The 26621-nt window shown below is 54.9% G+C and overlaps 1 protein-coding gene across 4 annotated transcripts; it reads left to right on the forward strand.

The window, feature by feature from the left end:
- SORBS3 (sorbin and SH3 domain containing 3) lies at positions 1-25441 on the forward strand. 4 transcript variants are annotated; one of them, XR_010747230.1, is made up of 21 exons: positions 1-258; positions 2507-2663; positions 2907-3024; positions 4729-4922; positions 5823-5886; positions 7999-8037; positions 8484-8577; positions 10803-10893; positions 11116-11202; positions 11301-11354; positions 12483-12569; positions 13067-13113; positions 13493-13632; positions 13824-13876; positions 13981-14027; positions 14186-14300; positions 18500-18625; positions 21013-21324; positions 22257-22360; positions 22486-22618; positions 22911-22964. XR_010747230.1 is itself a non-coding variant. In XM_066351502.1 (21 exons), exons 1-21 carry the CDS (start codon positions 203-205, stop codon positions 24645-24647), a joined length of 2154 nt encoding a protein of 717 aa, XP_066207599.1. In that variant the 5' UTR covers positions 2-202; the 3' UTR covers positions 24648-25441. The 4 variants fall into 4 exon arrangements, 3 of the variants coding, with proteins under 3 accessions (XP_066207599.1, XP_066207611.1, XP_066207605.1); XM_066351502.1 differs by lacking the exon at positions 22486-22618 and adding an exon at positions 24586-25441 and having other exon boundaries at positions 2-258; positions 22911-23017; XM_066351514.1 differs by lacking the exon at positions 22486-22618 and adding an exon at positions 24586-25441 and having other exon boundaries at positions 2-258; positions 2952-3024; positions 22911-23017.
- Positions 25442-26621: the final 1180 nt, after the last annotated feature.

Here is a 26621-nt window from a genome sequence, read left to right on the forward strand (position 1 = left end):
AGAAAGACCGCCGGCCCGCGCCCCTCGCCTTCCTCCTCTCGGCCCGCGCTCGGCCCGGTCCATCCCTCTTCCTCCTCGGGCGCCCGGCCTCCCGGAGCCCGTTCTGACGCGGTCACGAGGGCGGACAGCATAGCCCAGACCACTCCCTGCCCTTCCTCCCCGAGGGCCCGCCGCGGCCGTACCAGGCAGGAGCCCGTCTGGGATGCTTCTGTCCTCCCGGGCGTCCTTAGTCCTGCCACCTGCTCGCCACCAGGGAAGGTAGGTGTGGGGAGGGGCAGGGACGGGGGCGCAGTCGGGGAGGCACCTGCGCCCGTCCCGAAGGGAAGCCACAGAGACCTCCCCTGGGTCCATGTCCCAAATGCTGGGAGTAGAAAGATGAGAAGTCCCCTCTTAATCCACAAAAAGCTAAATTTGGGGAAACCTGTCCTGTCCACGTGGATTTACATAACTAGAAAATCCCGGGAAGGCGCCTAGGGCAGAGCCCAGGCCAGGGCAGTACTTTCTGGTGGGAAGGAGCCGCTGATCATAGCAGAGTCCCTTCACCATTTGCAGCGCTTTGAAGCAGGCTGCTGGGGTGAAGGAACCCCCGAGATTTCTTGGCACCCTCTGCCCTCTGTCATATGCAGAACTAATTTCCCCTATGCCTCCATCTCCCTATGAGAAGTTCCCCCTTAATGTCCCCTGACAGGACTGCCAGGTGAAAACCTGAGCCCACCCTTCCAAACTCGCCATGTCCCTGGACCTGTGCCTCCCGGAGAGGCAGACTGAGCCCCCAAGTATCAGCAACCCGGATCCCACCCTCCCACCCTGCTGGAGGGCTGTTCTCACTGAGCAAGCAGGGTGGGATGATGGAGGCCAGGAAGGAGGCAGGGTCAGCTGACAGCAGGGACTGCTGATGCTGACCTTGCAACTTGGCCTCAAGCAATCAGTTGGGCAGAAGGGGTTGCTGCTAGGAACCAGTCTTCCAGGCTCCAGATCTCCCACTCTACTCTGCCTCAATGTCCCCCATGAAGGGGAGAGAGCAGCAGGAACTGGGGTGTGTCTGCAAGTTTTGCTTTTGGTAGAAGCCCTAATTGGATCCAGCTGGTGAGCTGCCCCTCCTCCAGCTCCCACCCTCCACTTCTCCCACAGCCAGGGTGGGCACGGGAAAGCTATATTCTCAGTAGGTCATTCAAGGGCCAGAAGTAATTCCCACTCAACCAGAGACAGGGAACTGCCCCAGCCTTGTTTGTACCCTCAGCCCCTCATGGCCTGAGCAGCCTCTCTCATACCCGCGTTTCCTCTGGTCTCCATAGCTCTTGTGCTGCTCGTATGATCTTCCCTCCGCCACTGTACACCCGCCAACTACAGCTGACGCCCTCTGTATGCACAGTCCTGGAGCCATTCACGTGCCCGTGCCCGTGCCCATGCCCAGGGTGCCCACACGAGTCATGTTCTCAGCACTGCACTCACATTCCCAGCTTTGCACTTATAGCACCTTGCCAGGCCCTCCCTTGAGTTCCCAGACCCCGTAGGCACACATAAGCCTAACTGAACCAAAACACCAGAATTGGTCCAGCCCCAGAAGGTGGCAATGGTTGGTTCAGCTTCTGGCCCAGCCCAACAGCACATAAGAAGAGCGATGGCTCTGCACCACTGCTCTCTGGGTAGCAAAGCCCTACTACCTCCATCTCCTGGCAGCCTGGAGCCCCCTCCCCTGAGGGGCAAGGAAACCCAGCCGGCCCTGTTACCAGGAAGACCTTCTGTTGAAAAATCAGCCTGTGGGTGTAGGAGAAAGTGTGTGTGTGTGTGTGCACCACCCCTTCATGCACAAGTCCAACTTTGCTCTTATCCACTGCTTGGCTCTCTGCCCCCACCCCTCACTGGTACCTTGAGCCCTCTGAGCTGTCAGTTCCAGCCAAAGGGGCCAAACAAGGGAGCTGGTACCGCTCTGCGTGCAGGGGTGGTCTCTGCTGCTCGGAACCTTGGCACCGCTGGGCAGTAGACGGGTGGCCTTTCTGTTGCCCAAGGCCTCAACTCTGCCTGAGGAACCCCTGTGCCTGCTGGTGCACAGATGCTCACCCAGGGACGAGGGGAGGCAGAGGGAACTGAAACAAGGTCTCGCGTGGCCAGGCTTCCTCTGCCAGCTGCCCCAGTTCCCTCTGCCTCTGGGGGCTGGCCGCATTGAGAGCCCCAGGGGGCTGGCCAGCAGGCCCGCCAGCAGCTTTGTCGGGCAGGCCGCTCCTGGCCAGCCTCCCCTCCTCCTCGCCCAGCCTCCCCTCCCCCACTCCCACCCGGAGCTCCTGCCCAGGGCCTAACAAGCAGCCCATTGTGCCTCTGGGAGCCAGCGCAGGCAGCCTGCAAGCGGGTGCCCAGAGTGCCCTGTTTCCTGGGTCCCTGAGCTCCCACCCAGCTGGCCCTGAGGCCCGCTCACAGCCATCCCCTCTTCCCCTGCCCTGAGGTTAGGTCCAGGGGGCACTGGCAGCAGGTCCAGCAGGGCTTCCCCTTCCTCCCTCCTTCCCCACAGAGAGAGTGTGAAGGAGCTGCTGGCACACCCGGAGTCCTCTGACCTTGACTGGAGTATGCAGGCCCCACCCTGCAGCCACCCAGCTGGGCTCAGCCTGGACGACTTCATCTCTGGCCACCTCCAGACCCACACAGGGTCATCTTCCAGAGGGACTCGGGTGAGTGAGACAGCAAGGGAGAGGGGTTGCTGTGGGCCCCTGCTTGGTGGGGACCTGGCATGGCAGGACAGGTGAGGAGCAGGATAGAGGACTGGAAGGAGGGGAGAGGGTCAGGAGGTAGCTCTAGGGAGCCTCACTGATTTCCTGCAAGAGGGTCAGGCTTGCTCTGGAGCCTTGGCCAGCCCTCTCACCCTTCTGTGAAAGATCTGGGCCTGAGCTGCCGCTCCTGGCCCCTCCCCACAGGTGCCTGTGATACGGAATGGTGGCTCCAACACCCTTAATTTCCAGTTCCATGATCCTGCGCCCAGGACCGTGTGCAATGGGTACTTACCAACAAGGAGAGATGCTTCCCGACAGCCAGGTGGGTCTGCTCGGGAAAGCCTGGCCCAGGAACCCCACGTGGGGGTGGGGGCCTCCGAGGAGCTCAGCTGACTGCCCCGGGTGAGCATGCTGGCCAGGGATAGAGAGCTGTGGACGAGAGCAGGCTGACACAGCCCTCCCCCCCCCGCCACACCCAGTGCCAAGGGAAGAAGTGGGCAGGGGACACTGCTGGGGGCTGGGGGCACCTCCAGCGTGACAGGGAGCAGCTCAGATTGGGGATGGAGAGGTGGAGGAATGTAGAAGGCTGTGGAGGCCCCTAAGGGCTGCTGAGGTCTGTACCCACCAGCACAAGGCAATGGGATGGGCCGCTCTGAGACTGCCAGCTCCTGGGCACCTCTGAGTCACCCCAGCCTGGGCCACCAGGTCCAGGAGATCCTGGGACATCCTGTGGGCGCCACTCTGGCAGCCCCTCCCCGAGGAGGCTGCATCCTTGGTTGCGCAGACCCTTGAGGCAGGTACACTGTCAGTTTATTCCTTTAACAAGGAATTTGAGCACTTAGAACATGCCAGACCCCGGAAAAGCGCTTTACAAGCCTCACTGTATTTAAGCCCTCAACACCCTGGCAAAGTGTAGCCATCCTGCCAGTGAGAAACTGAGTCTCAGAGAGGTTCAGCTGCAGAGGCCGAGCTGAGGGCCACACCGGAGCCCTCAGGCTGCTGCACTGGTGACCTGGGGCTGCCAGGTCTGGGGAATGAGGTCTGTCCCTTACCAAGAGCCTCTCGGCTGTGTGTCAGGCACTGTGCTGGGCACGGTCACACCCACTAGGTCTCCCTGAATCCTTGGCATGATGACTCTTGAAGTGCGAACCGAGGCACTGGGAGGTCGACTGCCATGCCCAAGGTCGCACAGCCAGTGGGTGGCAGATCTGGGGTCTGAATTCAGGTCTGTCCTCTCCAAGCCCAGCATCTTTTCTGCCCTGCCCTGCTGCCTCCCCAGCTGGGACGTCCCCAGTGTTCTATGCGAGTAATGATTCCCAGCCTTTATTTTGGAAGCTCTGAGGACAACCCCAGGAAAGCAGGGTGGAGTCGGCACAGATTTCTCAAGACTAAATCCATTTTTATTTACTTTAACTACAACATAACCTAACAGAGACCTGTGGTCCTGCTGGAACAGGGAGGTTGGTAGAATCTGCACCATCAACTCAAACAAGGAGATGCTGAAATGTTCAAACGCACAGGAATCAATATTCTTTTCTTTTTTTTTTTTTTTCATTTTTCTGAAGCTGGAAACGGGGAGAGACAGTCAGACAGACTCCCGCATGCGCCCGACCGGGATCCACCCGGCACGCCCACCATGGGGCGACGCTCTGCCTACCAGGGGGCAATGCTCTGCCCATCCTGGGCGTCGCCATATTGCGACCAGAGCCACTCTAGCGCCTGGGGCAGAGGCCACAGAGCCATCCCCAGCGCCCGGGCCATCTTTGCTCCAATGGAGCCTTGGCTGCGGGAGGGGAAGAGAGAGACAGAGAGGAAAGTGCGGTGGAGGGGTGGAGAAGCAAATGGGCGCTTCTCCTGTGTGCCCTGGCCGGGAATCGAACCCGGGTCCTCCGCACGCTAGGCCGACGCTCTACCGCTGAGCCAACCAGCCAGGGCTAGGAATCAATATTCTGAGGAGCTAATAAGGGACAGTCAAGGCCCAGTGGGACCCTGCTCGTCAGTAATGCTCTCGTGCACATTCCCGCAGACCCTGCTTGGTATCAGACCTGGCCGGGCCCTGGGAACCGGCCTTTGAGGACCCACAAGACGCCTGCCTCCCAGCCTCCCCAGAACTGGTCAGCCACATGGACCAAGGACAACAAACGCCGAGACAAGCGCTGGGTCAAGTACGAGGGCATCGGGCCCGTGGATGAGAGTGGAATGCCTATTGCCCCCCGATCTGTAAGTCTAGGACTAGGGGCCACTGAGGGAGGGGGCTCAGGGACTCACGCGGAGCACTTCTGTGAATTAAGATGAGAGCAACCAATGTTGTACCCAAACATTCCAGACTAAGGCAGGGGTTCAGCCATGATGGGTTCTGGAGGTCGTGAGCCCCACAAAGTTACAGGCACTCCTGGGTGTCTGAGTTGCACAGTGGTTTCTGGAGTGAGGGGGAATCTAGAATGCCCCTGGCTTTCAAAGGCAGAGGGCCACTGCTGTAATAAAGACTAACGCTGGCAGAGACCCCTCTTAGCTCTGTGGTCCTAGGCAGCCTGGCGCAGGGCTCATGAAATGGTCACTGAGTGCGTGACTGGCCGATGGTGGGCAGAGTCCTGAGTGAGAAGGCCTGACCGTGGACGAGTGTGGATGAAGCGGGGCCCTGGGCTCCGAGGGGCTCTGCCCTCCTTCCGTCCTCCCCCTGCTTGTCTTGAACCAGCCACCTGCCATGAGTTCACTCACCACCTCCTCCTCTGAACCTGGAGTCAGTAACATGCCCTTTCTGCCTTGCAGGGCTGTCTTGAGTCTCAGGTGACATAAGGGACATGAAATACCATCTCCACCTATATTATTGCATTTTTTTTTTCGTTACCTAAAAGCACATGCTCTATGTAGAAACACCAGAAATACAGAACAGCAAAGTGAAAACAATATGAGCTACGCAGGATCCCACAGCTTCAGGGTCAGCACTGATGGAGAGCCTTCCATACACCTTATTCCTAGTAACACGCTGCCTGAGGTTATCGCCCTATGGATGTCACCGCGGCCCACGCACTGGGGCTCACAGCAGAAGGACTCAGGAGGGGAAAATACCTGTAGCTTGATACTGGGAGGGTGGCCTGACTTTGCCTTTTCTGGTCCCAGAGTGTTGACAGCCCCAGGGACTGGTACCGGAGAATGTTCCAGCAGATTCACCGGAAAATGCCAGGTGACACACGCTTCCAAGACCGTCTCTCTGCCGGAGTGGGCTCTGGCCCTTGGGGCTGGGGAAGGGAGGGGAGAAGGACTTGCCTGCTCAGGGAGCTTCAGCACCCTTCCTGGGCTCTGTGATCAGTGGTTCCTAAAACAGGCCAAAGGAAGTATCCTCCAATCTTGCCCTATTTTGGGGGATGGGACAATGTCCCCAGTATCCTCTGAGGGTACTGACAATCCATAAGGTCACTCATTCCTTCAGTTGAGCACTTACTCTATGCCTACCACTATTCTAGGTGCTGAAGATAAAATGGGGGGAAAAAGAATGTCCCAACGCCAGTGAAGCTTAAGACAGAGGGAGGCAGAGAACCAGTCTGGCAGCTGGTGGTCAGCACTAGGGAACAGAAGGCCAGAGCGTGCCCAGGGCACGGGGGCTGGTGGGGAAGGCCCCTCCTCTGTGCCATCATGCATCATGACCTTGAAGCAGAGCTCAGGACTTGACAGACTTAGCCCTGCAGGGCAGAGAAGGGGCGCTGCACCGGAGGGGACATCAGAGACCCGGGGGCAGAAGCTAGGGTGGCACGTTCTGGAGCATCCAGCAGAGGCCGACTGGAGTGAGGGGCACATGGTGGAAAGTGGGATTGGGTCACAGGCCTGCAGTGTCATTGTAGGGACTTTTATTCTACAAGAGCTGATGAGCTGATGGGTGGTTCTGAGAAGAGTGACATGCTCTGACAAGTGATATCTGGAAAGGCTCATTCAGGCTGCCAGGTGGGAAAGAGAGAGGGCAGGGGTGGAAGCAGGGGACCAGTTAGGAGGCCTGCTTTTAAGCCAGGCCGGGGCCCACACGCCTTAGACCAGGGCAGTAGCAGCAAGCCTGGTGGGATTCGGAAACAGAGTCCTGGGAATTTGCTGACGGATTGGACGTGGCATGAAGGAGAGGAATCGTGGGTGACTTCAAACCTCAGCAGGTCAAAGGATGGAGCTGCCACTTAGAAACGCAGGGAGGACTGTGGGAGGTGCAGGCGTGAGAGTTTTACCTGTGGTGCATCCGAGTGGAGATGTTGAGTAGGCAGTGAACACACAAGTCTATGTGTAGTTCAGGGGCCACACCTGCAGATGGAAGTACCTGGTACTCAGTTGAAAAGATCTTGCTGTAAATCTGCCCAAGTAGTTCTAAATGTGCAGCCAAGGTTGGGACTCCCTGGTATAGATGTTATTCTTTAAGCCAGAAGACTAGGCAAGATAGCCTAGGGAGGGGAGAGACAGAGGCTCAAGGACTGAGCCCTGGGCTCTGGGTAGTTCCCGAGATGAGAGGGACTCAGCCACACACATGAGAGGGCGCAGCTGGGAGGCAGGAGGAGAACCAGAATGTTCTCCCCAAAGCCAAGTGGAAGAAGAATTGCAAAAAGAGGAAGGGACTGGCTGTGACCAACACTGCTGTTGGCCCACACCACTGACCATTCGATGTGGTAATGTGGATGTCAGTCCTTGAGCAGCTGAGGCAAGAACGGCGGGGAGGGAGCTGCTGAGTAAGAGAGAACTGGGGCCCATGAGCAGTATGCCAGCTGCTGCAAAGGGAAGCAGAAAACTCCCGGAGCTGGAGGAAGGTGAGGGACCTGCAGAAGGGTAGTTTTGGCTGGTGTGTGGGGAGCTGTTGGGGCATGTCTGCCAGTCCAGGGGATGGAGGGTGTTGGCCAGTCAGCTGCTTTTCCTAGGAGGCCCTGGAGAGTCGTGAGCACCATGAGGAGTGGGTCAGGGCAAAGGGGGAGGACCAGCATTGAGGAGAGGGTGCAGAAGGGGAAAGAGGGAGAAGAAGAAGTGGAATTTCCCTTTCCTGACCTGGTCAGGGCAGTTCTGCAGAGGTCAGGGAGAGGGTATGTGTGGGAACCACAAAGGGCGGGGCAGGTCCTCTGCCGGGGTTGGCTGGCTCAGGCCATAAGTCTGCCAGAGGCATTCAAGCCCTCCTAATTCCTTCCCTCCCTCGGGACATTCTTCAGGCCCTGACTCAGTCCCTTGACCCCCCACTCTGGGGAGGAGGGAGGCTGGGAGCAGCTGAGGCAGCCTCACAGGGCACTCCATTCTTGCTGGCTGTCCCATCCCTGACCGGTCCTCTCTGCTCCTGCAGACCTGCAGCTGGACTGGACTTTTGAAGAAGCATCGAAAGGTGAGGTGGTGGCCCGCCCCGCCCCAGCTTGGCCCAGCCTTTGCCCCTCCCTGCAGCCACACCTGGCTCTAGGGCTCCCCATTTGGCTTAGTTCAACTCAAGAAGTTTGTATACCCCGTTTCTGGTGAGCTGCAGACACCCTGGTAGGTGGTAATTAAGAGTCTTGGCTTCCGTCCAGTGAATGCCCAGCCAGCCCTGGTTGTGATTTCTCTGGGCCTCTAACTCCTCATCTGTAAAACGGGGACCCTACCTACCCCAGACCTGTTTTGAAGATTTCTTAGAGAGTTCAAACCTCACATTTAGTGGTCTGGAATGACACCCCGCTTCCCACAAGCTCCCCAGGAACATGGGTGGACGTGGGTGCCATCACCTCTGATGGTCCACCAGGTGCCCTCAAACCCTGCTCGCACTCCCCCCCACCCTTGCTTGTCTTCTGTCACCTTCAGTGACTCCCTCCTGCGCCATCTCTGCAGACTCGAGGCATCCAGGGCTCCAGCAAAGACCTGCCTCGGGCCCAGGCCAGGCCTCCTCTGTGAGCAGGTAAGCCACCAGTGGGGAAGGGGCCTGAGGGCGGCTGAGGGGCCCTGGCTTCCTTGTGGGGACTGGCACCCCCTTGTGGCCACAGATGGTACAACCTCAAGTCAGGCAAGCTGGGGGCTGGCTCCAAGGATGGTTCAGCCCCTTGTCAAGGTCCCCACGCCCCAAATACACCCCTCCCCACCAGAGCCCAGGGTGAACAACAGTCGAGGGTGGACTGGTCCAGAGCCCCCCACCCCCCACCCCGTGATACGGTTGGCAGCAGGACTCATCAACCCAAAGATCCACTGGTCATATGGGGTGGAGAGCAGTTGTCCCATCACCAGGTCTGGGCCTTTGGCCATCCACTCTGATGCCTGAGAGAAAACAAGAGGGTGGGCAGATGATCTCAAGTTTCCTCCCAGGCACACTGAGGGAGGAGCCCTTCCAGAGCAGTGAAGGATGCAGCCGCATTTCTCTGTGCAAGCCACACAAGCCCAGTTATCTCCAGGACCACCTTGGGAATCAGGAGTTTTGCTCTCAATGAAACCAAAGAGGTTCTTATTCCTTTCCAGGGAGGGATTAGCCTCCTTAGCATAGCCATAACTGGTCTGGAGCTCTCAGCACCACAAATAAGATAGAGGCTGAGAACTCAAGATCTAGACCAGAGGTCCCCAAACTTTTTATACAGGGGGCCAGTTCACTGTCCCTCAGACCATTGGAAGGCTGGACTATAAAAAAAACTATGAACAAATCCCTATGCACACTGCACATATCTTATTTTAAAGTAAAAAAACAAAATGGGAACAAATACAATATTTAAAATAAAGAACAAGTAAATTTAAATCTACAAACTGACCAGTATTTCAATGGGAACTATGGGCCTGCTTTTGGCTAATGAGATGGTCAATGTCCGGTTCCATATTTGTCACTGCTAGCCATTACAAGTGATATGATGCGCTTCCAGGGCCTTGAGGTGTGTGTCCCACGTCACCGGAAGTAGTACTGTGCATGAGCGATGCCGCACTTTGTGGCCTCCGCATCCTGTGCTCGTCTCACTGACACCAATGAAAGAGGTGCCCCTTCCGGAAGTGCAGCGGGGGCCGAATAAATGGCCTCAGGGGGCTGCATGCGGCCCATGGGGCCATAGTTTGGGGACCCCTGATCTAGACTCAGAGTTCTGGGCTCAAGCTGTTGTGCTGCCGCTAGCCATGTGACCCTGGGCAACTTAACCAGTACAAACCTCAGTATCCCCATCTGTTAATGGGGATCATAGGGCATTTGTGAAGATTAAATTAAGGCTTAGAGCAAGTCTCCACAAACATTATTAATATAAAGGTTTAATTATGACTAGAGCTTTCTTAAATTAGGAATGACATATTCGATTCTCATTATCACTATGATTACCAATATTATTTTGAAAAAAGAGAATAGAGTTGTGATAACAGCCAACAAATCCTGACCCTCCGGTCAAACATTCCATAATTGATAAGCTTGGCACAGTCATTCCACTTATTGAAAACATTCAAATTCAACAGAGGCTGGAACACTTAAGCCAGCCAAGGACGGAATCCTAGAGGGAGACTACGGCAGATGTAACACTGCCTGGAACATGGCGGGAGTGGTCTCCAGATGAAGTCACTGAATTCAGCATCCTCAGACAACTGAGGCCCAGGGCTCTGAAATAACTTGCCCAGGGCCCCACAGTCAAGGCTGCAGGCTCTCTCCCTGCCCTGGGTTTTCTCCGACTTAGATGTAGCCCCACACCCTTGGGCATGGGTAGAAGACTCCGTGGTGTGGCAGCCAGAAAAATCAGCTTCGTTGAATGAGCACAGACATACATAGCCACAGTCCTGGGGCCAGACTGAACACCAATGCAGGCTATTCCCCAAGGCCAGCAGGAAAGGGACTGGCTACCCTGGGAGCAGTCATTCCAGGCCTTCTCAGGGGCATCTCAGGTATGTCCCCTCACATAAGTGTCACCACACCCTGGTGCAGGGACTCATTCTCACACTACAGGTATTGAATCTGAGGCACTGAAACTTCAGTAACTTGCCAAAAGGTAGCACAGCTAAGTGGTAGAGCTGAGATTTGAATTCAGAGCTCATAACTTTCCGCTATTTAACACTGCTCCGCAGCCTGGAGCAGGACAGGATGATGGTGCAGCTCCCTCTATGGGGGCTGTGTTCTCACTTATGCCTCAGTTTCCCTAAAAAGGAAATTGAAGAGATGCCCTTCCCCTCCTCTAGAAGAAACTGGGATCTCTCTGAAGAATTTCTTAGAAGCTCCTTCAACTGCAACCCTGGAGCATCCTCCTCCCAGCCCCAGACTGCAAATCAGGTAACCTACCCAGCACCCCCACACACTGTCCCCAATGCCTTCTTGGCCAAGTCCCTCTGTGGAAAGAGCACAAAAACGCCCTGTCAGTTGAGGCCTGCAGCTAGGTGAACCCAGCATCCTCAGGAGGGGACTGGTGGCCACAGGGGTGGGGCCGTGGCCGGAAAGCCTGCTCATGTCCTAGTACCCCTCTACTTAAGCTGATGGCTACCCACCTCTACACAGGTGCCAAAACGCCGAGAGAAAGTGGAGAATGTCTGGCCAGAAGAGTCGTGGAACCAGTTTCTACAAGAGCTAGAGACTGGGCAGAAGGTGATGCGGGCCCAGTCCTCTGGGAGTGCGTGCACCCCTCGGCTAGTGCATTTTGGCAAGCGAGCCCACTCTCTCTGACTCACCCTTCTTGCCCTTAGCCCAAGAAACCTCTGGTGGACGACCCTGTTGAGAAGCCCTTCCAGCCCATTGAGGTGAGTGCTGCAGGGAAGGTGGGGGGAGAGAAGACAGCAGTATTGGGGGACCGAGGAGAGAGGTTCTGGGTGCCGTTGGCCCCAGTGACTGTGAGCAGAGGATGCAGGTCCCAGAGTGCTGGTCCTCTCCAGTCCTGTACAGGTTGCTTCTGTGTCCCCATCACCCACCGTAATGTCTGATACACAGTAGGCACTCAAACGAGTTGAATAACTGTGTGTTGACCAAAGCAGGAGCAGAGAAACAGTGGTCAGTATGAACTGGAATTGTCAGGAAGTATTCTTAGAGGTGGAGATGGGCTCTAAAGAGGTGGGAGGGTGTAGCTAGGCAGAGAGAAGGTGCTCAGGATGGGGGAGGTGCAGAGGCAAAGTCTGGGTGGCAGGATGGGTGGTGGAGGGAAAGCAGGTTGGGCACAGTGAAGCCAGGCTGTGGAAGGCCATAGACCAGGGGTCAGGAACCTATGGCTCGCGAGCCAGATGTGGCTGTTTTTATGGCTGTATCTGGCGTGCAGACAAATCTTTAATTAAAAAAATAATGTTAAAAATATAAAACATTCTCATGTATTACAATCCATTCATTTCCTACCACTCATGTTCATGGTTGCAGGTGGCTGGAGCCAATCACAGCTGTCCTCCAGGACACCAAATTTTTATTGGATAATGCGTAACATACACGGGTCATTGTATGGCTCTCACGGAATTACATTTTAAAATATGTGGCGTTCATGGCTCTCTCAGCCAAAAAGGTTCCCGACCCCTGCCCTAGACGACTTGATCGGAGAGGAAATGCAGGGCTCTGCAGGCTCTTGAACAGTGAAGTTATGTGACAAAAATGACACTGAGGCACTATCAAGAAGTCCTAAGGGACTAGCATGGGAGTACCAGACTGCTGATCAGGTCAGGAGGGAAAGGCCAGTAAGAGGCTGCCCTCCTGACACCCTGAGACACACCTCCCTGCAGGCAGCTGGCAGGAGCCTGCCCTTCACTAACGCAGGAGCGCCCCATACTTGGTCTGGCTGCCCACTGGGCTTCTCACATCTGACCTTTGACCAGCGCCCCCAACCGTGCACTGCTTTCCCTCTTCCTCCCCCTCTTCCCCACTGCCCACTCTCTCCCCACCACCTGCCCCAGGTCCTGCTGGAGAGAGAGCTGGCCAAGCTGAGCGCTGAGCTGGACAAGGATCTGCGGGCTATTGAAATCCGGCAGCTATCCCCCAAGGTATCGACCTCCCAGTCCCCTCCTGGGAGACTCTGGGCCCTGGAGGCCGCAGCAGCAGGGCTGGGCCGAGGGGGGCAGACCGGAGAGGTCCCTCCGGTGGCGCTCGGAGCGACCTTGGGTAGATTTCACCCATGTCTGCGCGCTCCTCTAAGGCTGGGCGTGGACTTTTCCGAGTGACTCCTAAGAACCCTTCCAGGTCGACCTCACGTCAGCCTGACGTGGGTTGCCGAGTTCCCCGCCGTGTCCCGGACCTTCTTCCGCACTGTCTCCCCACCCCCGCCCTCTGTGCCCCCACTCCCGCCCTTGGTCACCCCTCTCCTCTGCTCCCCACCCCCGGCTCCTGGGCCCCTCCCGGCCCCTGCCTGCCTCGACTCGGACCCGCCCCGCCCACCCTTCCTCCCTCCGAGCTGCCAACTTTTCCGGAGGCGGCAGACTGAGCTGCTGCGGGTCCAGTCCGGCGCTGACCGCTGCTGTCTCCGCTGCGGTCTCCCCCACAGTGTTCCCAGGCGCCCCGACGGCCCCAGGAGCCACGGTCCCCTACGCGGTGAGTTGCAGGCGCGTGCGGAGCACGGCTGGAGGGGACGTGGCTGGATAGGGGACGTGGCCCGGGGAGGGATGTGGCGTGTGGGGGGGTGTCCGTGGAGGAAGGCATGTAGCCAGTGGGGACGGGGCACTGCTTGCCGCAAGGGGGCCGTTCCCAGCCCCCAAATGGAAGCTGTCCTCAGCCAAGGACCCGGAGCCGCGGCTCGCACTTCCCAGCGCACCCCCACCCCTGCCGGCCACACCCTTTCCCGGCCCACTGCTTAGGAAGTAGGACGTCCTGTGGGAGCCTGGGGGACGCTTGGGAAGGAGGCAGCTGAAGATGTGGGTGAGCCTGGTAGGACACGAAGCCAACAAGTGGCTTACTTGCTGTGTCCCCGCAGCCCGGCCTCCGCCTGGAGCCCCAGCTTCCCGAATGCACTCTACCGAGGTGCCTCCCGGCCCCTGAGCCCCCACAGAATGGCGGATAGAGGAAGCCCCTTCCTAGGTCGCAGGGATTTTGTCTATCCTTCCTCCACCCGAGGTAAGAACCAGATCCTGCCCTTTATCTCACCCAGACGCCCACCACCACTCACCAGATCTGGTGTCACCAGGGGTGTGGTGGGAAGAGCACCCAGTCCCATACTTCCACGGGTGCCTGTGAGGGGAGAGGAATCCCACCCCACCCCCACCCCCAGACATGACCTTCCTAACCAAGTTCATGCTTCTCCACAGACCCTAGTGCCTCTGAACGCAGGGTCAGCCCTGCTAGGAAGGAAGAAAAGAAGGTAAGGGGGTAGGAGCAGGGTAAGGGTCCGGTGCAGACTGGGGTGGGGCCTGGTGACTCCTTGACTGGACTGGTGACTTCCCTCTGTCCTCTCCCCCTGCACAGAGGAAGGCTGCCAGGCTCAAGTTTGACTTCCAAGCGCAGTCCCCCAAGTAAGTGCCCTTCTCTCTCCTCTCCTGCCCCAGGGACTGGCTCTGCCCTCTGGGGGGAGGAGAGGGCAGGGCTGAGATGGGGGTCCCCAAGGGTGGAGGGGACTCTGGGTGTGCCAGACAGGGTCTGATGGGAAGGATGTCCTTGCTCTGGCCTACAGGGAGCTGACCCTGAAGAAGGGTGACATTGTCTACATCCACAAGGAGGTGGACAAGAACTGGCTGGAGGGGGAGCATCATGGCAGGCTGGGCATCTTCCCTACTAATTACGTGGAGGTGAGCAGGAGCCAGCAGGAGCGCGGAGGGCAGCTGGGTGCGCAGAGCCCTTACCCAGCCATTGCTTCTCTCCTGAGCTGGCTGCCGTATCTCACAGGTTCCCTGGGATGCGGAACTGTGCGCTCCAGGACGGGGGCCACATCTCAGCTTCATAACCTTGGCCCCGTAGCCTGGCCCAGTGCTGTGCCTGTACTCAGGGAATCTTTGTTAAATGAGGTTAAAGGTGGGACTCCCGGCCCTGTCAGTGCCCCAGACTTTCACCATGCAGAATCCATCTCTCTCAAGCTGTCTTTGGGACGAATCCTAATTACACCTGGCAAGAGTACAAAGTGTGTGATGTTTACAAATCACATACACTTGCATCATCTTCGTGTGTATAGTTGACTTTTTGTGTGTGTGTGTGTGTGACAGAGACAGAGAGAGTCAGAGAGAGGGACAGACAGGGACAAACACACAGGAAGGGAGAGAGATGAGAAGCATCAATTTTTCGTTGCAGCACCTTAGTTGTTCATTGATTGCTTTCTCATATGTGCCTTGACCTGGGGTGGGGGGCTACAGCAGACTGAGTGACCCCTTGCTCAAGCCAGCTACCTTGGCTCAAGCTGGTGAGTTTTGCTCAAACCAGATGAGCCCCTGCTCAAGCTGGTGAGCTTGGGGTTTCGAACCTGGGTCCTATGCATCTCAGTCCAACGCTCTATCCACTGTACCACCACTTGGTCAGGCTACAGTTGACTTTTATTTTTTTATTATTATTATTTTTTGTGTGTGTATTTTTCTGAAGCTAGAAATGGGGAGAGACAGTCAGACAGACTCCCGCATGCACCTGACCGGGATCCACCCGGCACGCCCACCAGGGGGCGACGCTCTGCCCACCAGGGGGCGTCACTCTATTGAGACCAGAGCCACTCTAGCACCTGGGGCAGAGGCCAAGGAGCCATCCCCAGCGCCCGGGCCATCTTTGCTCCAATGGAGCCTTGGCTGCGGGAGGGGAAGAGAGAGACAGAGAGGAAGGAGAGGGGGAGGGGTGGAGAATCAGATGGACGCTTCTCCTGTGTGCCCTGGCCGGGAATCGAACCTGGGACTTCTGCTCGCCAGGCCGACGCTCTACCACTGAGCCAACCGGCCAGGGCCTACAGTTGACTTTTAAACAATGCAAGGGTTAGGAGCACTTGACCCGCCCCCCCCCCCCTGCACAGTTGAAAATCCATATGTAACTTTTTTCCTTTGCGGGGGAAGGGAGTGAGGTGAGAAGCATCAACTCCTAGTTGTGGCACTTTAGTTGTTCATTGATTGCTTTCTCATCCATGCCTTGACCTGGGGGCCCCTCCAGCTGAGTCAGTGACCCCTTGCTCAAGCCAGTGACTTTGAGCTCAAGCCAGCAACCTTGGGCTTCAAGCCAGTGACTTTTGGGTTCAAGCCAGTGACCATGAGATTATGTTGATGATCCCATGCTCAAGATCTCGTGCTCAAGCTGGTGAGCCTGTGCTCCAGGATGAGCCCATGCTGAAGGCGGAGACCTTGGGGGTTTTGAATCTGGGACCTCAGCGTCCCAGGTCCACACTCTCTCTACTGTGCCACCACTGGTCAAGTCCATATGTAACTTTTGACTCCCCCAAAACTTAACTACTAATAGCCTACTATTGACCAGAAGCCTCACTGATAACATAAATAATTGATTAATACCTATTTTGTATGTTATATATACTATATAATGTATTCTTAAAATGAAGTAAGCTAGAGAAAAAAAATTATTAAGAAAATCATAAGGGCCTGACCTGTGGTGGCGCAGTGGATAAAGCGTCGACCTGGAAATGCTGAGGTAGTCGGTTCAAAACCCTGGACTTGCCTGGTCAAGGCACATATGGGAGTTGATGCTTACAGCTCCTCCCCCCTTCTCTCTCTCTCTCTGTCTCTGTCTCTCTCCTCTCTAAAATGAATAAATTAAAAAAGAAAAAGAAAAAAAAAAGAAAATCATAAGGAAGAGAAAATACATATTCATGACATAACCTTTTTCTTTTTCATTAAAATTTTTTCCATTGATTTGAGAGAGAGAAAGGGAGATAGAAAAGCATCAACTCGTTGTTCCACTTAGTTGTGCGCTCATTCATTGCTTCTCGTATGTGCTGGAGCTGGAGATTGAACCTGCCAACCTTCACGTGCTGGGAGGACACTTTATCCACTGAGGCACCCAGCCAGGGTGACAGAACCTTTTTCTTAAATTTTTTTTGATATTTCTATGCTACATGGATCATATATGAGCTTTTTACAAATTGTCATGAATCTCCAAAAAATTTTCAATATATTTACTGAAAAAATCTGTATGTAAGTGGACCCACACAGTTCAAATCCATGTCATTCCAGAGTCACCTGAATTACCTGCTTTGTTTTCTCCTCATTAACTGGGGAAGTAATAGACCTGCCCATTTTACAGATAGGCTTGCGAAGGTTCAGAGACAGGTTAAGTAGACGATCCAGAATCTGAATCTAGATTAAGTTCTGGATTTGATAGATATAGGACTACCAGTTATCTTTGCTATTTGAGTCTTTTAAGGAATTTCAAGCTATCTAAATTATTAGTTAAGTTGCTCATAGTATTTCCTTATTATCCTTTTATTTTATTTTTTAAAGACTTTATTTGTTGATTTTACAGAGGGAGGAGAGGGTGGTGGTGGGGGGACAAGAAGTATCAACTCATAGTTGCTTCACATTAGCTATTCATGGGTTGTTTGTCACATGTGCCTTGACCAGGCAAAACCAGGGTTTCCAACCAGTGACCTCAGTGTTTCAGTTCGATGCTCTATCAACTGTCACCACAGGCCAGGCTTTTTATTATCCTTTTCATGTCAGTGATATCTATAGTGGTGTCCTTCCTTCCATTCCTGATATTGATAGTTTGTGTCTTCTCTGATTCTAGCTAGGGATTTTTTAAAATTAATTTTAATGGGGTGACATTGATAAATCAGGGTACATATGTTCAGAGAAAACATCTCTAGGTTATTATCACCCAAAGTCCAATTGTCTTCCGTCACCTTCTAACTGGTTTTCTTTATTTTAATTGATCTTTTCAAAGAACCAACTTTTGATTTAATTGATTTTTCTCAGTCTTTGTTTTCCATATCATTGATTTTTGCCTCTTTATTGTTTCCTTCTGCTTACATTTGGTCTAATTTGCTCTTCTTTTTCTAGTTTGTTAAGGTGGTAATTTAGATGATTGATTTCAAACACTTTTTCCTAATATACTGCTCACAAAAATTAGGGGATATTTTGAAATGAGTATGAAGCAATAAAAAAAAGAAGCATTTGATTTTTTTTATTAAACAAGAAAAGCAAATGACAAGTCAAAGAAAGTTGTTCAATTATGCAAATGAGGTGCAAAACCAACTTGTATTTCATTGGAGAAGATGCACCATACAAAAGGCTGAAAGTATTGGAGTATCTGGACGTTCCCTGATCCCCTAATTTTTGTGAGCACCTAATGCCATAAATGTTCCTCTAAGCACTGCTTTAACTACATGCCACAGATTTTGATATTTTGTTTTCTTTTTTCATTAAACTCAAACTATCTGCTCATTTTCTTTGTGACTTCCTCTTTGACCCGTGGTTAGGTTGTTGTTTACTTCAGGCTGTTGATTTGACAGACATCAGTAGGCCTCCCAGCTCTCAGAATGATCTCTGATCCTGAAATTTTGCAGAATATATGCAGTATTCCATGTCATCAGTCATTTATATCTTAGTCTGAAATAGTTTATTAGCATCTTGATTTTTATGAGTAGGGTAAAGCTAACAGCATGGAGATTCTGGGCACCTGGTGGGATGGAGGGGAAGGAAGCGGGCACTTGGCTCTCAGCAGTGGTGAGTGTTAGAACCTCACTTTTAGAACAGGCTGCCGGATGTTCCCTGCTCCTTGGAACTTGTTTTCCTTCTGCCTCCAAGTGGAACTCTCACTGAACAGGTTTCCATCTTTGCACTGCCACTGCCCACTCCAGTAATGCCCACTCCACATAGCTCTAGTGGAAGTTCTTCCTTCAGGGGTTTTCTGGGACTCACCCCAGGCTAGTGCCTGGCATCGTGTCCTTCCTGGTTTGGGGACGGAGCTTACCCACACCCCCTTCTCTTTGTTGCCTCCCCCTCCCAGGAGCCCAGGACTGTGACCAGTTGATGTCTAAGCGGAACCTTTCTCATGATTTTTCTTCCCGCAGGTGCTGCCTGCAGATGAGATCCCCAAGCCTCTCAAGCCCCCGACCTACCAGGTGCTGGAATATGGAGAAGCTGTGGCCCAGTACAATTTCAAGGGGGATCTGGAAGTGGAGCTGTCCTTCCGAAAGGTGTGGCCAGGCCGGGCAGGAGGTGGGCATGGGCAGGGGCTGGTGAATATGTACAAGCGGAATATGTACAGTACAACTTTTTTTTTTTTCTAAAGTGAGAAGCAGGAAGGCAGAGAGACAGACTCCTGCTTGTGCCCAACCAGGATCCCACTAGGGGACAATGCTCTGCCCATCTGGGGCGTTGCTCCATTGCAACCTGAGCCATTCTAGCACCTGAGGCAGAGGCCGTGGAACCATCCTCAGCGCCCAGGCCAACTTTGCTCCAGTGGAGCCTTGGCTGTGGGAGGGGAAGAGAGAGACAGAGAGGAAGGAGAGGGGGAAGGGTGGAGAAGCAGATAGACGTTTCTCCTGTGTGCCCTGGCCGGGAATTGAACCCAGGACTTCCACACGCTCAACTGATGAGCCAACTGGCCAGGGCTGTACAGTACAACATTTTAAAAAAGATTCAGGTGTATCCATCTTCATCCAGCATTCCCAATTTTTTTCTCAATCTCTTTGGATATGTTTCCCTTAATTTAGCCCATTTTTTTTTTTTTTTTTTCATTTTTCTGAAGCTGGAAACAGGGAGAGACAGTCAGACAGACTCCCGCATGCGCCCGACCGGGATCCACCCGGCACGCCCACCATGGGGCGACGCTCTGCCCACCAGGGGGCGATGCTCTGCCCATCCTGGGTGTCGCCATGTTGCGACCAGAGCCACTCTAGCGCCTGAGGCAGCGGCCACAGAGCCATCCCCAGCGCCCGGGCCATGTTTGCTCCAATGGAGCTTTGGCTGCGGGAGGGGAAGAGAGAGACAGAGAGGAAAGTGCGGCGGAGGGGTGGAGAAGCAAATGGGCGCTTCTCCTGTTGTGCCCTGGCCGGGAATCGAACCCGGGTCCTCCGCACGCTAGGCCGACGCTCTACCGCTGAGCCAACCGGCCAGGGCCGTTTAGCCCATTTTTTAAAAGTCCAAAACTTCTAGAGTAGCTATGCTTTTTTCAGTTCCAGTTGGTAGGTTTTGAGGATCTCAGTGTTTTTAGAAGAATAAAATGGAAATATTAGAATGCTTTGCATGTAGAAAAGGTATTCTGCCAAATTTTTAGGCATTTGTGTGTGTGTGTGTGTGTGTGTGTGTGTGTGTGTGTGTGTGTATGTATTGGGTTGTTACTACAATGCAAGTTTTACTATAGACTGTGTTCAAGAAAGCTTGAGCCTGGCCAGGTAGTAGTGCAGTGGATAGAGCATTGGACTGGGACGCAGAGGACCCAGGTTCGAAACCCTGAGGATGCTGGCTTGGATGCAGGCTCATCTGGCCTGAGTGCGGGCTCACCAGCTTGAGCGCGGGGTTGCTGGCTTGAGTGTGGGATCTTAGACATGACCCCATGGTCACTGGCTTGAGCCCAGAGGTTGCTGGCTTGAAGGGCAGGGTCGCTGGCTTGAGCAAGGGGTCACTTGCTCTGCTGTAGCCTCCCAGTCAAGGCACATATGAGAAAGCAATCAATGAACAACTAAGGAGCTGCAATGAAGAATTGATGCTTCTCATCTCTCTCCCTTCCTGCCTGTCTGTCCCTATCTGCCCCTCTCTCTGTCTCTCTCTCTGTGTCACAAAAAAAGAAAGAATGAATGAAAACTGTTGTCCTAGACAACAGGGAACTGGTCTCCTTTTGGTTGATTTTTGGGGCTGTGGTCACAGATGCCCATAGTGAATGTGCCCCAGAAGAGCTGGCTCCAGAGAAAGAAGGGGCAGGTGGTGGCTGGATGGAAAGAGGAGAGGGCTGAAGACCACCCTTCCCAGGGCACCTCACCTGACCTTAGTCCCATGGACTTGAGGAAGCACCAGCTGACAGAGAGTTTGTTAGCAGTAGTGACAGGACCACTCATGTGGAGGAGGGGAGGAGCCAGTCATGGCAGGGGTGGTTAATGCCAGTCCAGTGCCTCCGACCAACTTGCTGTTGATTTCCTCTGATCCTCATGGCAACAGCGTTGCTATCCTCATGTCACATGGGAGGAAACCAAGGCTCAGAGAGGCAAAGTAACTTGCCCACTGCCACATAGGTTGAAATTGGAGAGCCTGGCTTGGACCTGTGCTTTTAGCCACCAGGCTCCCCTGTCACTGGAACTCTGCAGAGAGAGAGAGCTTAAGAACTCAAAAGGTGGCACATGTAGGCTTCCCGCAGAGGAAGGGCTTGGTCCGAACCAGCGCCACGCACTGTGGAGGAGCTCAGACTTCTGCTCACTCCAGGGGGCAGCCTGGGTTTGGCTCCTGACTCTTCCATCTCCTAGCAGTATGACCTTTGTATAAACTGCGGACCCCCTTTGAGCCTGCTCCCTGTGGGCACCCGTGCAGGCACCCTTGGGTGCGTGGTGCCCAGGAAGGCCCTCAAGATACTGACTCCTTTCTCCCCCAGGGAGAGCGCATCTGCTTGATCCGAAAGGTGAACGAGAACTGGTATGAAGGGCGCATCTCGGGCACGGGGCGCCAGGGCATCTTCCCTGCCAGTTACGTGCAGGTGTGCCGTGAGCCCCGGGTCCGCGTCTGTGAAGAGGGTCCCCAGCTCCCTGCATCTCCCTGCCTGACTGCTGCCCAGCTGGCCACCCGCCACCCCAGCTCCCCGATAACACCACGCAGTCCTGCTGATCCCACCGACTGGGGGGACCGGGCCTCCCCTCGCCGCACTGGCTTTTCCTTCCCTACCCAGGAGCTCGGACTTCAGACCCAGGTAAGGGGACCTGTTTCAAGTGGAGAGCTGAGCCCTGCTCCCTGCCCCACCCCCCGTTCCTGTGTTGGGGCTGCACTCGGAAGCCTTCTCAGCCTGGCCCGGGGCAGCTGGCAGTGTGAGCCCCACCCTGCGGGCACTGCAGCACCCAGAGCGCTCAGGCTGGTTCTGCCCCTGAGCTGCATCCCGGAGGGGGGGAGAATGGGGTAGCCAGCCAGCCCTAGGTGGGACCCCAACGCCAGTCCAGGTCTCCTGACCCTTCAGACTCCACTTCTGTGACTTCCTGTGTCAGCCTCTGGCATAGGTGGGGCCTGGAGTTCACCTGCCATGTGACTTGGGCACTTAGCTGTCTCTGGTTGTGGGTTTTCTCACCTGTAGACTATTCCTCACCTGCAGAATGGGGGTAATAATTCCCACTGCAGAGGGTAGGTGGGTGGGTTTGAAGCAGAAGTTTACAGTTGAGGATAGTCATTGGTCCCGTCCTGACAGCCCACAAACAAGCCCTTTGCTCCTGCAGTCATCTCATTCAGCAAACCAGCATCCGCCGGCCCGGCCAGTGTGCGGGCCTCCTCCTGGCCCGCTTTGTTGCTTTGTCTGTGCTGGTTCAGAAGCCAGCTGCCTGCCCTACCTGTGAAGTGAAACTGTCCCAGGCCATACACCCCCCACCCCCGTGCTCTGGGGATGGAGAGGACCCAGGCCACACACACACACACACACACACACACACACACACACACCCCCCCATGCTCTGGGGATGGAGAGGACCCAGGCCACACCCACACACACACCCACACACACACACACCCGTGCTCTGGGGACGGAGAGGAGCAGTGGGCTGAGCAGTGGGGGAAGCAACGCCCCGGGGAGATAGGAGCTCATTTCACTTCTAGTCTCTCATGCTGGCTGTGCTCACCTTCCCTCCTGTGGACCCCTAGAGTCTTGGCACCCCTGCATCTTCTCTGTCCCATCCTGGAGGCTCCAGCCGTCCCCTGGACCCGGGACCCACCTCCCCCCACACCACTCAGATACACTGGACCCCGTGAGTACCGTCTGGGGGTGCCGGCAGGCAGTGCTGAGCACACTGACCCCCCATAGCTCACCCCAGCTCCCCAGTGGATTTGGTAAACTCCTGATAGGTAGTGCTAGTTTTTGCTGTGCTTACAGGTGATGGAGTGGCAGGGTAGGGGCCACTTGTCTGCAGTGCTCCTGACCTGTCCCTGTCAGCCCTGTAGCCTAAGAGCAAGCTTCCCACCCTCAGCCCCCAGCCTCAGACTCTCACTGGGTTTCCAGCCCTGAGGTCAGTGCACAGATGCGTGAAGTATGGGACCTGATCAAACAGAGGTGAAGGCACTGGGAGCTCTGAGGAGGCAGGATCTGGGTGGTCAGGGCTTGGCGGGCAGGGAGCAGGCCTGGGGACAAGTACACTGGATCCAGACAGCTGCCATTGCAGGGACTGGGCCAGGGCTATTGGGAATATGGGGAAACCCTGGGAAATTCACAGGACATGGCAACACTTGGGTTAGACTCTTGGATCTGGTTTCAGGAAGGAGTGAGGGCTCTGGTGGTTGCTATGACAATGTCTCCTGCAGGTACCGGGCAGTGTACCAGTACAGGCCCCAGAATGAGGACGAGCTGGAGCTGCGGGAGGGGGATCGGGTGGATGTCATGCAGCAGTGTGACGATGGCTGGTTTGTGGGTACGTGGTCTGGGGGGCATGAGGGGGGCAGGCTGGAAGCAGTAGCTCAGGGTCTGTGGGAGGATATTGGTTCAGCACAGATTCGTGGTCCGACCCGACACACACCTTCTGGCCTGGCTACTGAAGAGGCCTGGCTCTGGATGCTTCCCCCGGACCAGCACTTAGGTTGTCGCCTTCATATCTCAACAAGGGATGAGGCCCACGGTCATTGATTAAGTCAGTGCAGACTTGGACCAAATCTCACACGTGTATCCGCCACCCCCAGCCCAAGCTAGCAGAGCTCCTCCCAATCTTCCTCCACCAAAAGGAGAGACAGATCCCAGCACTCCAGGCTGGCCCAAGGGCAGCTCAGGCAAAGGACTAGAGCAGGAAGGCTCAGGCTCGCCTTGGCTCGGTTCAAGGTGACCAACCCAGATTTCACACAGCCTGTTTCCCCACAGTGGTCAGGCCCTGTCCAGGCCTCGGCTTCTGAGGCTGGGGCTGCCCTCAGAGATGTGAGCAGCCAGAAGTGCCTGTGTAGTGGGCTGCAGGGCCTGACATGTTGGAGGGGTGTGGGCAGGGTGGCCTCAGGGACAGTCCCTTGACCTGACAGCCCACCCCTTCTCACCTGAGTCCCAGCACCTTGCTGGTGACCAGGCTTCAGACTCACCCGTGATTATGAAGTACTAACTTGTTAATGGTCCTTACCTTGGGACACATTCTCATTTTACTCTGTACACTTCTGCTTTTGAATTTCTTTACAATTAAATAGTCTTGCAAATTATATAGACGAGAAGAAAAAGGACCACCTTTGTGGCATAAGCCACACATGCTTTCAGAGGAAAGTTTAAGAAGGTTGCGTTGCTTAGTCACACTAGCACATGTTAAGTGCTCATACGTGGCTTATCATTGTGGACAGTGCAAGTCAGCGAAGACTTTCTGGAGGAAGTGCGGAAGCTGGGCCTTGAAGGGTGGCAGAGCAGGAAAGGGAGGTCCTCGAGGCAGGGAAACAGTATCAGTTAGGCCTGGGTACAGGGTGGGCATGGGAAATCAGGATGTCAGCCTGCCAGGAAGGGAAAGCCCAGGACTTTCATTGCAGATTCCTGTATCTTCTAACATACCCCGCCCACCACCTCAGAACACAGGTGTCTTTGGACCAGAGGCCTGAGTTTTAGGCCCACCTCTAACCCTAAGAGCAGAGTGCTTTGGGGGAAGTCACTTGGTCTCTCAGGCCTTATCTGTCCCATCTCTAAAATGAGGATATCATACTAGGCCAATGAGGTTTAAGTTCTGTGATTCATCCTCCTGCTTCCTTGCTTTCCCGAGGAAGGGTGGGGTTACTCAGTGCTGTGTAGAAAGTTATCCGCAGTTGAGTGCTCAGATTGGTCATCATTATTGAATTTAACAAGTGTAGCTTTGCTTATCTGAGCTTTTGCCACTAGGTGGCAGGAGTGAGGAAAACGATTTCTTCTTCCCTAGGACAGGGACTCTACCTGCAGTTCTGAGCATTTCCAGCAGGGGGCAGGGACACCATCATTCCTATTTAAAAAGAAATGTGGGGAATGATCTTTGTGTCTTTCTCCTTTCAGGTGTCTCCCGGAGGACCCAGAAATTTGGGACATTCCCTGGGAATTATGTAGCTCTGGTGTGAGAGGTCTCCCTGGCAACTCAGAGCCCAGCCAGTAGGGGTGGGAGCAGTAACACCTGTTGGAGGGAGAGGGCCCTCCCCCTCTCCCCACATCTTCCTCCCCAGGACCTGGCTGCTGGCATCTGCAGACGGCCCAGCAGTCTTTCCCTTGGAGCCCCTCAAAGCCCTCTGGACTGATTCCCACCCACAGCTCACAACATTCCTCTCACAGTCCTTTTATTGCCGTCTCTCCCCAAATATAGAGGTCTGCTTTGACGTGGACACTGTTTCCAGGCCTTATTGAGACCAGACCCCCAAGTCAGCATCATCTCCCCCCACCACCCCCACCACTACCACCCCCGTGGCAGTTTCCTCTGATAGGGACTGGCTCCCAGCTTCACCACCATTGGGTCCCTCTAAGCAAGATCAGCTCTCTAACCTCATTGAGACCAAAGGCCACCACCTGGAGTCCTCCCCCTTTCCCTCCTGCCTGCCTGCTGCCCCTGTGCCTTCCTGCTTCCAGCTGGGTCTGGGAGTGAGGTGGGGGTGGAGGCACCTCTTTTTATCATTTGAGGCCTGGCAAGAGGTCTTGCCCGAAGGTCCCCTCTTCTCAAAGGCTGCCACGCCCTGGGCCTGGGCTGTCCATGTGTCCTGCTGCTGTCGTGCCCAGGAAAGATGGGCCTTGGAGAACTGGCCCGTGCCAGATGTTTCCCAGGAAGACTGATGTGTGTGATGTGTGTTGCCCTCCTGCCTCCCCAGCTCCGTCTAACCCCAAGTCACCTTTGCAAGAGAATGTAAAATAAATCTGGATACAGGGACCTTGCTTCATGCCTTTTTTTTTTTTTTTTTTGGTGGGAGGCTCCTCCTGTTTCCGATTATGGGCGTTCTTTCTTCAGTGGGCTGTGCTGGAAATCAGGTGGGATGTGTCTGTGTCTGTATGTGTGTGTGCATGTAAGGGGAGGCTGGAAAAGCAGCACTATTATCCTGAAAGATCTCAGGCCTCAGGTCTTAAGGAGCATTGGGTTAGCCCCAGTATTAGGCAGCTGTCTGACGAGCAGAGCAGTGAGCAGTGTAGAGAGAGAAAGAGAGAGGGGGAGAGAGAGAGGGAGGGAACACTGACATCACAGGGACCAGGGTGAGGCTTGCCTGCAGGGAGAAGCCAGAGATGGGAGCTGAATGTGGCCTGTGTGCAGGCTGTTTTGGTCCTAGGACCACTGTGGGTTGCTGGACGGGATAACACATTTAACTGCTCTGTGCCTCATGTTGTCCTTTCATGCTCCATGTCATATCCAACGTCTGTGTGCTTGTGTACTTTCTTCTTAGGCTCCGGTGTTTGAGCCATTGACTGTGGGAAGCTGGCAGGGGTGGGCCGCAGCTAGCCAAAGTGATTTGTTGCCCAAGATTTCAGAGTCCCAGGGCGTGGAGGTTCCCATGGGGCGACAGTGGTGGTAGAGTCTGGGCTCAGCTGCTCTGCTGAGGACAGCGTTATTTCTCAGCTGCACTGGGAGCTGAGCAGACGCCCGCTATCTGCAGTGAGCGTTTGACTCCACTCCACAAGAGGAGAGAAGGCTGAGAAATTGTTGTTTGGGTCAGTCACATCCTTAGAAAATGCTGAAGTCAGGTCTGTGACTGTTGCAACCTGTCTGCACAAAGTTGAACAGGCATTCCTTGTCCCGAGTCCTCTGAAGAAGGAAGGTCACATACGAGGTCAAGAACTTTGGTAGAGTGGCCCCAGTCTGGACCTCTCTCACATTCCTTCTGGCAATCCTGTCTTCCAGGCCTGTTGCTTAAGGTGCCCCACCCCAGGTGGGTGGGGAGAGGTGGTGGAGGCCAGTGTAGTCCAGGCAGGTGGGTGAGGCCGTGAATGATAGGGTGGTGGCCTGGTCCTGGCTCTTCTTGAGCCTGTGTGGGGTTGGGCCCAGTGGTGGTGAGACAGCAGCTGGAAGAGCAAGACCTGTGTGCCGTCTTCCAGCCATTCTGGCCACCCCAGTCCTCACC

This window comes from Saccopteryx leptura, chromosome 1 (assembly GCF_036850995.1).
Source record: "Saccopteryx leptura isolate mSacLep1 chromosome 1, mSacLep1_pri_phased_curated, whole genome shotgun sequence".
Taxonomy (NCBI): Eukaryota; Metazoa; Chordata; class Mammalia; order Chiroptera; family Emballonuridae; genus Saccopteryx; species Saccopteryx leptura.

Excerpts from the sequence above, each read along its gene's own strand:
- SORBS3 (XM_066351502.1), top strand. The coding sequence starts at position 203 with ATGCTTCTGTCCTCCCGGGCGTCCTTAGTCCTGCCACCTGCTCGCCAC. Across the intron at positions 12,570-13,066 it reads TCCGGCAGCTATCCCCCAAG|TGTTCCCAGGCGCCCCGACG; the intron begins GTATCGACCTCC and ends TCTCCCCCACAG. Across the intron at positions 21,325-22,256 it reads AGCTCGGACTTCAGACCCAG|AGTCTTGGCACCCCTGCATC; the intron begins GTAAGGGGACCT and ends GTGGACCCCTAG.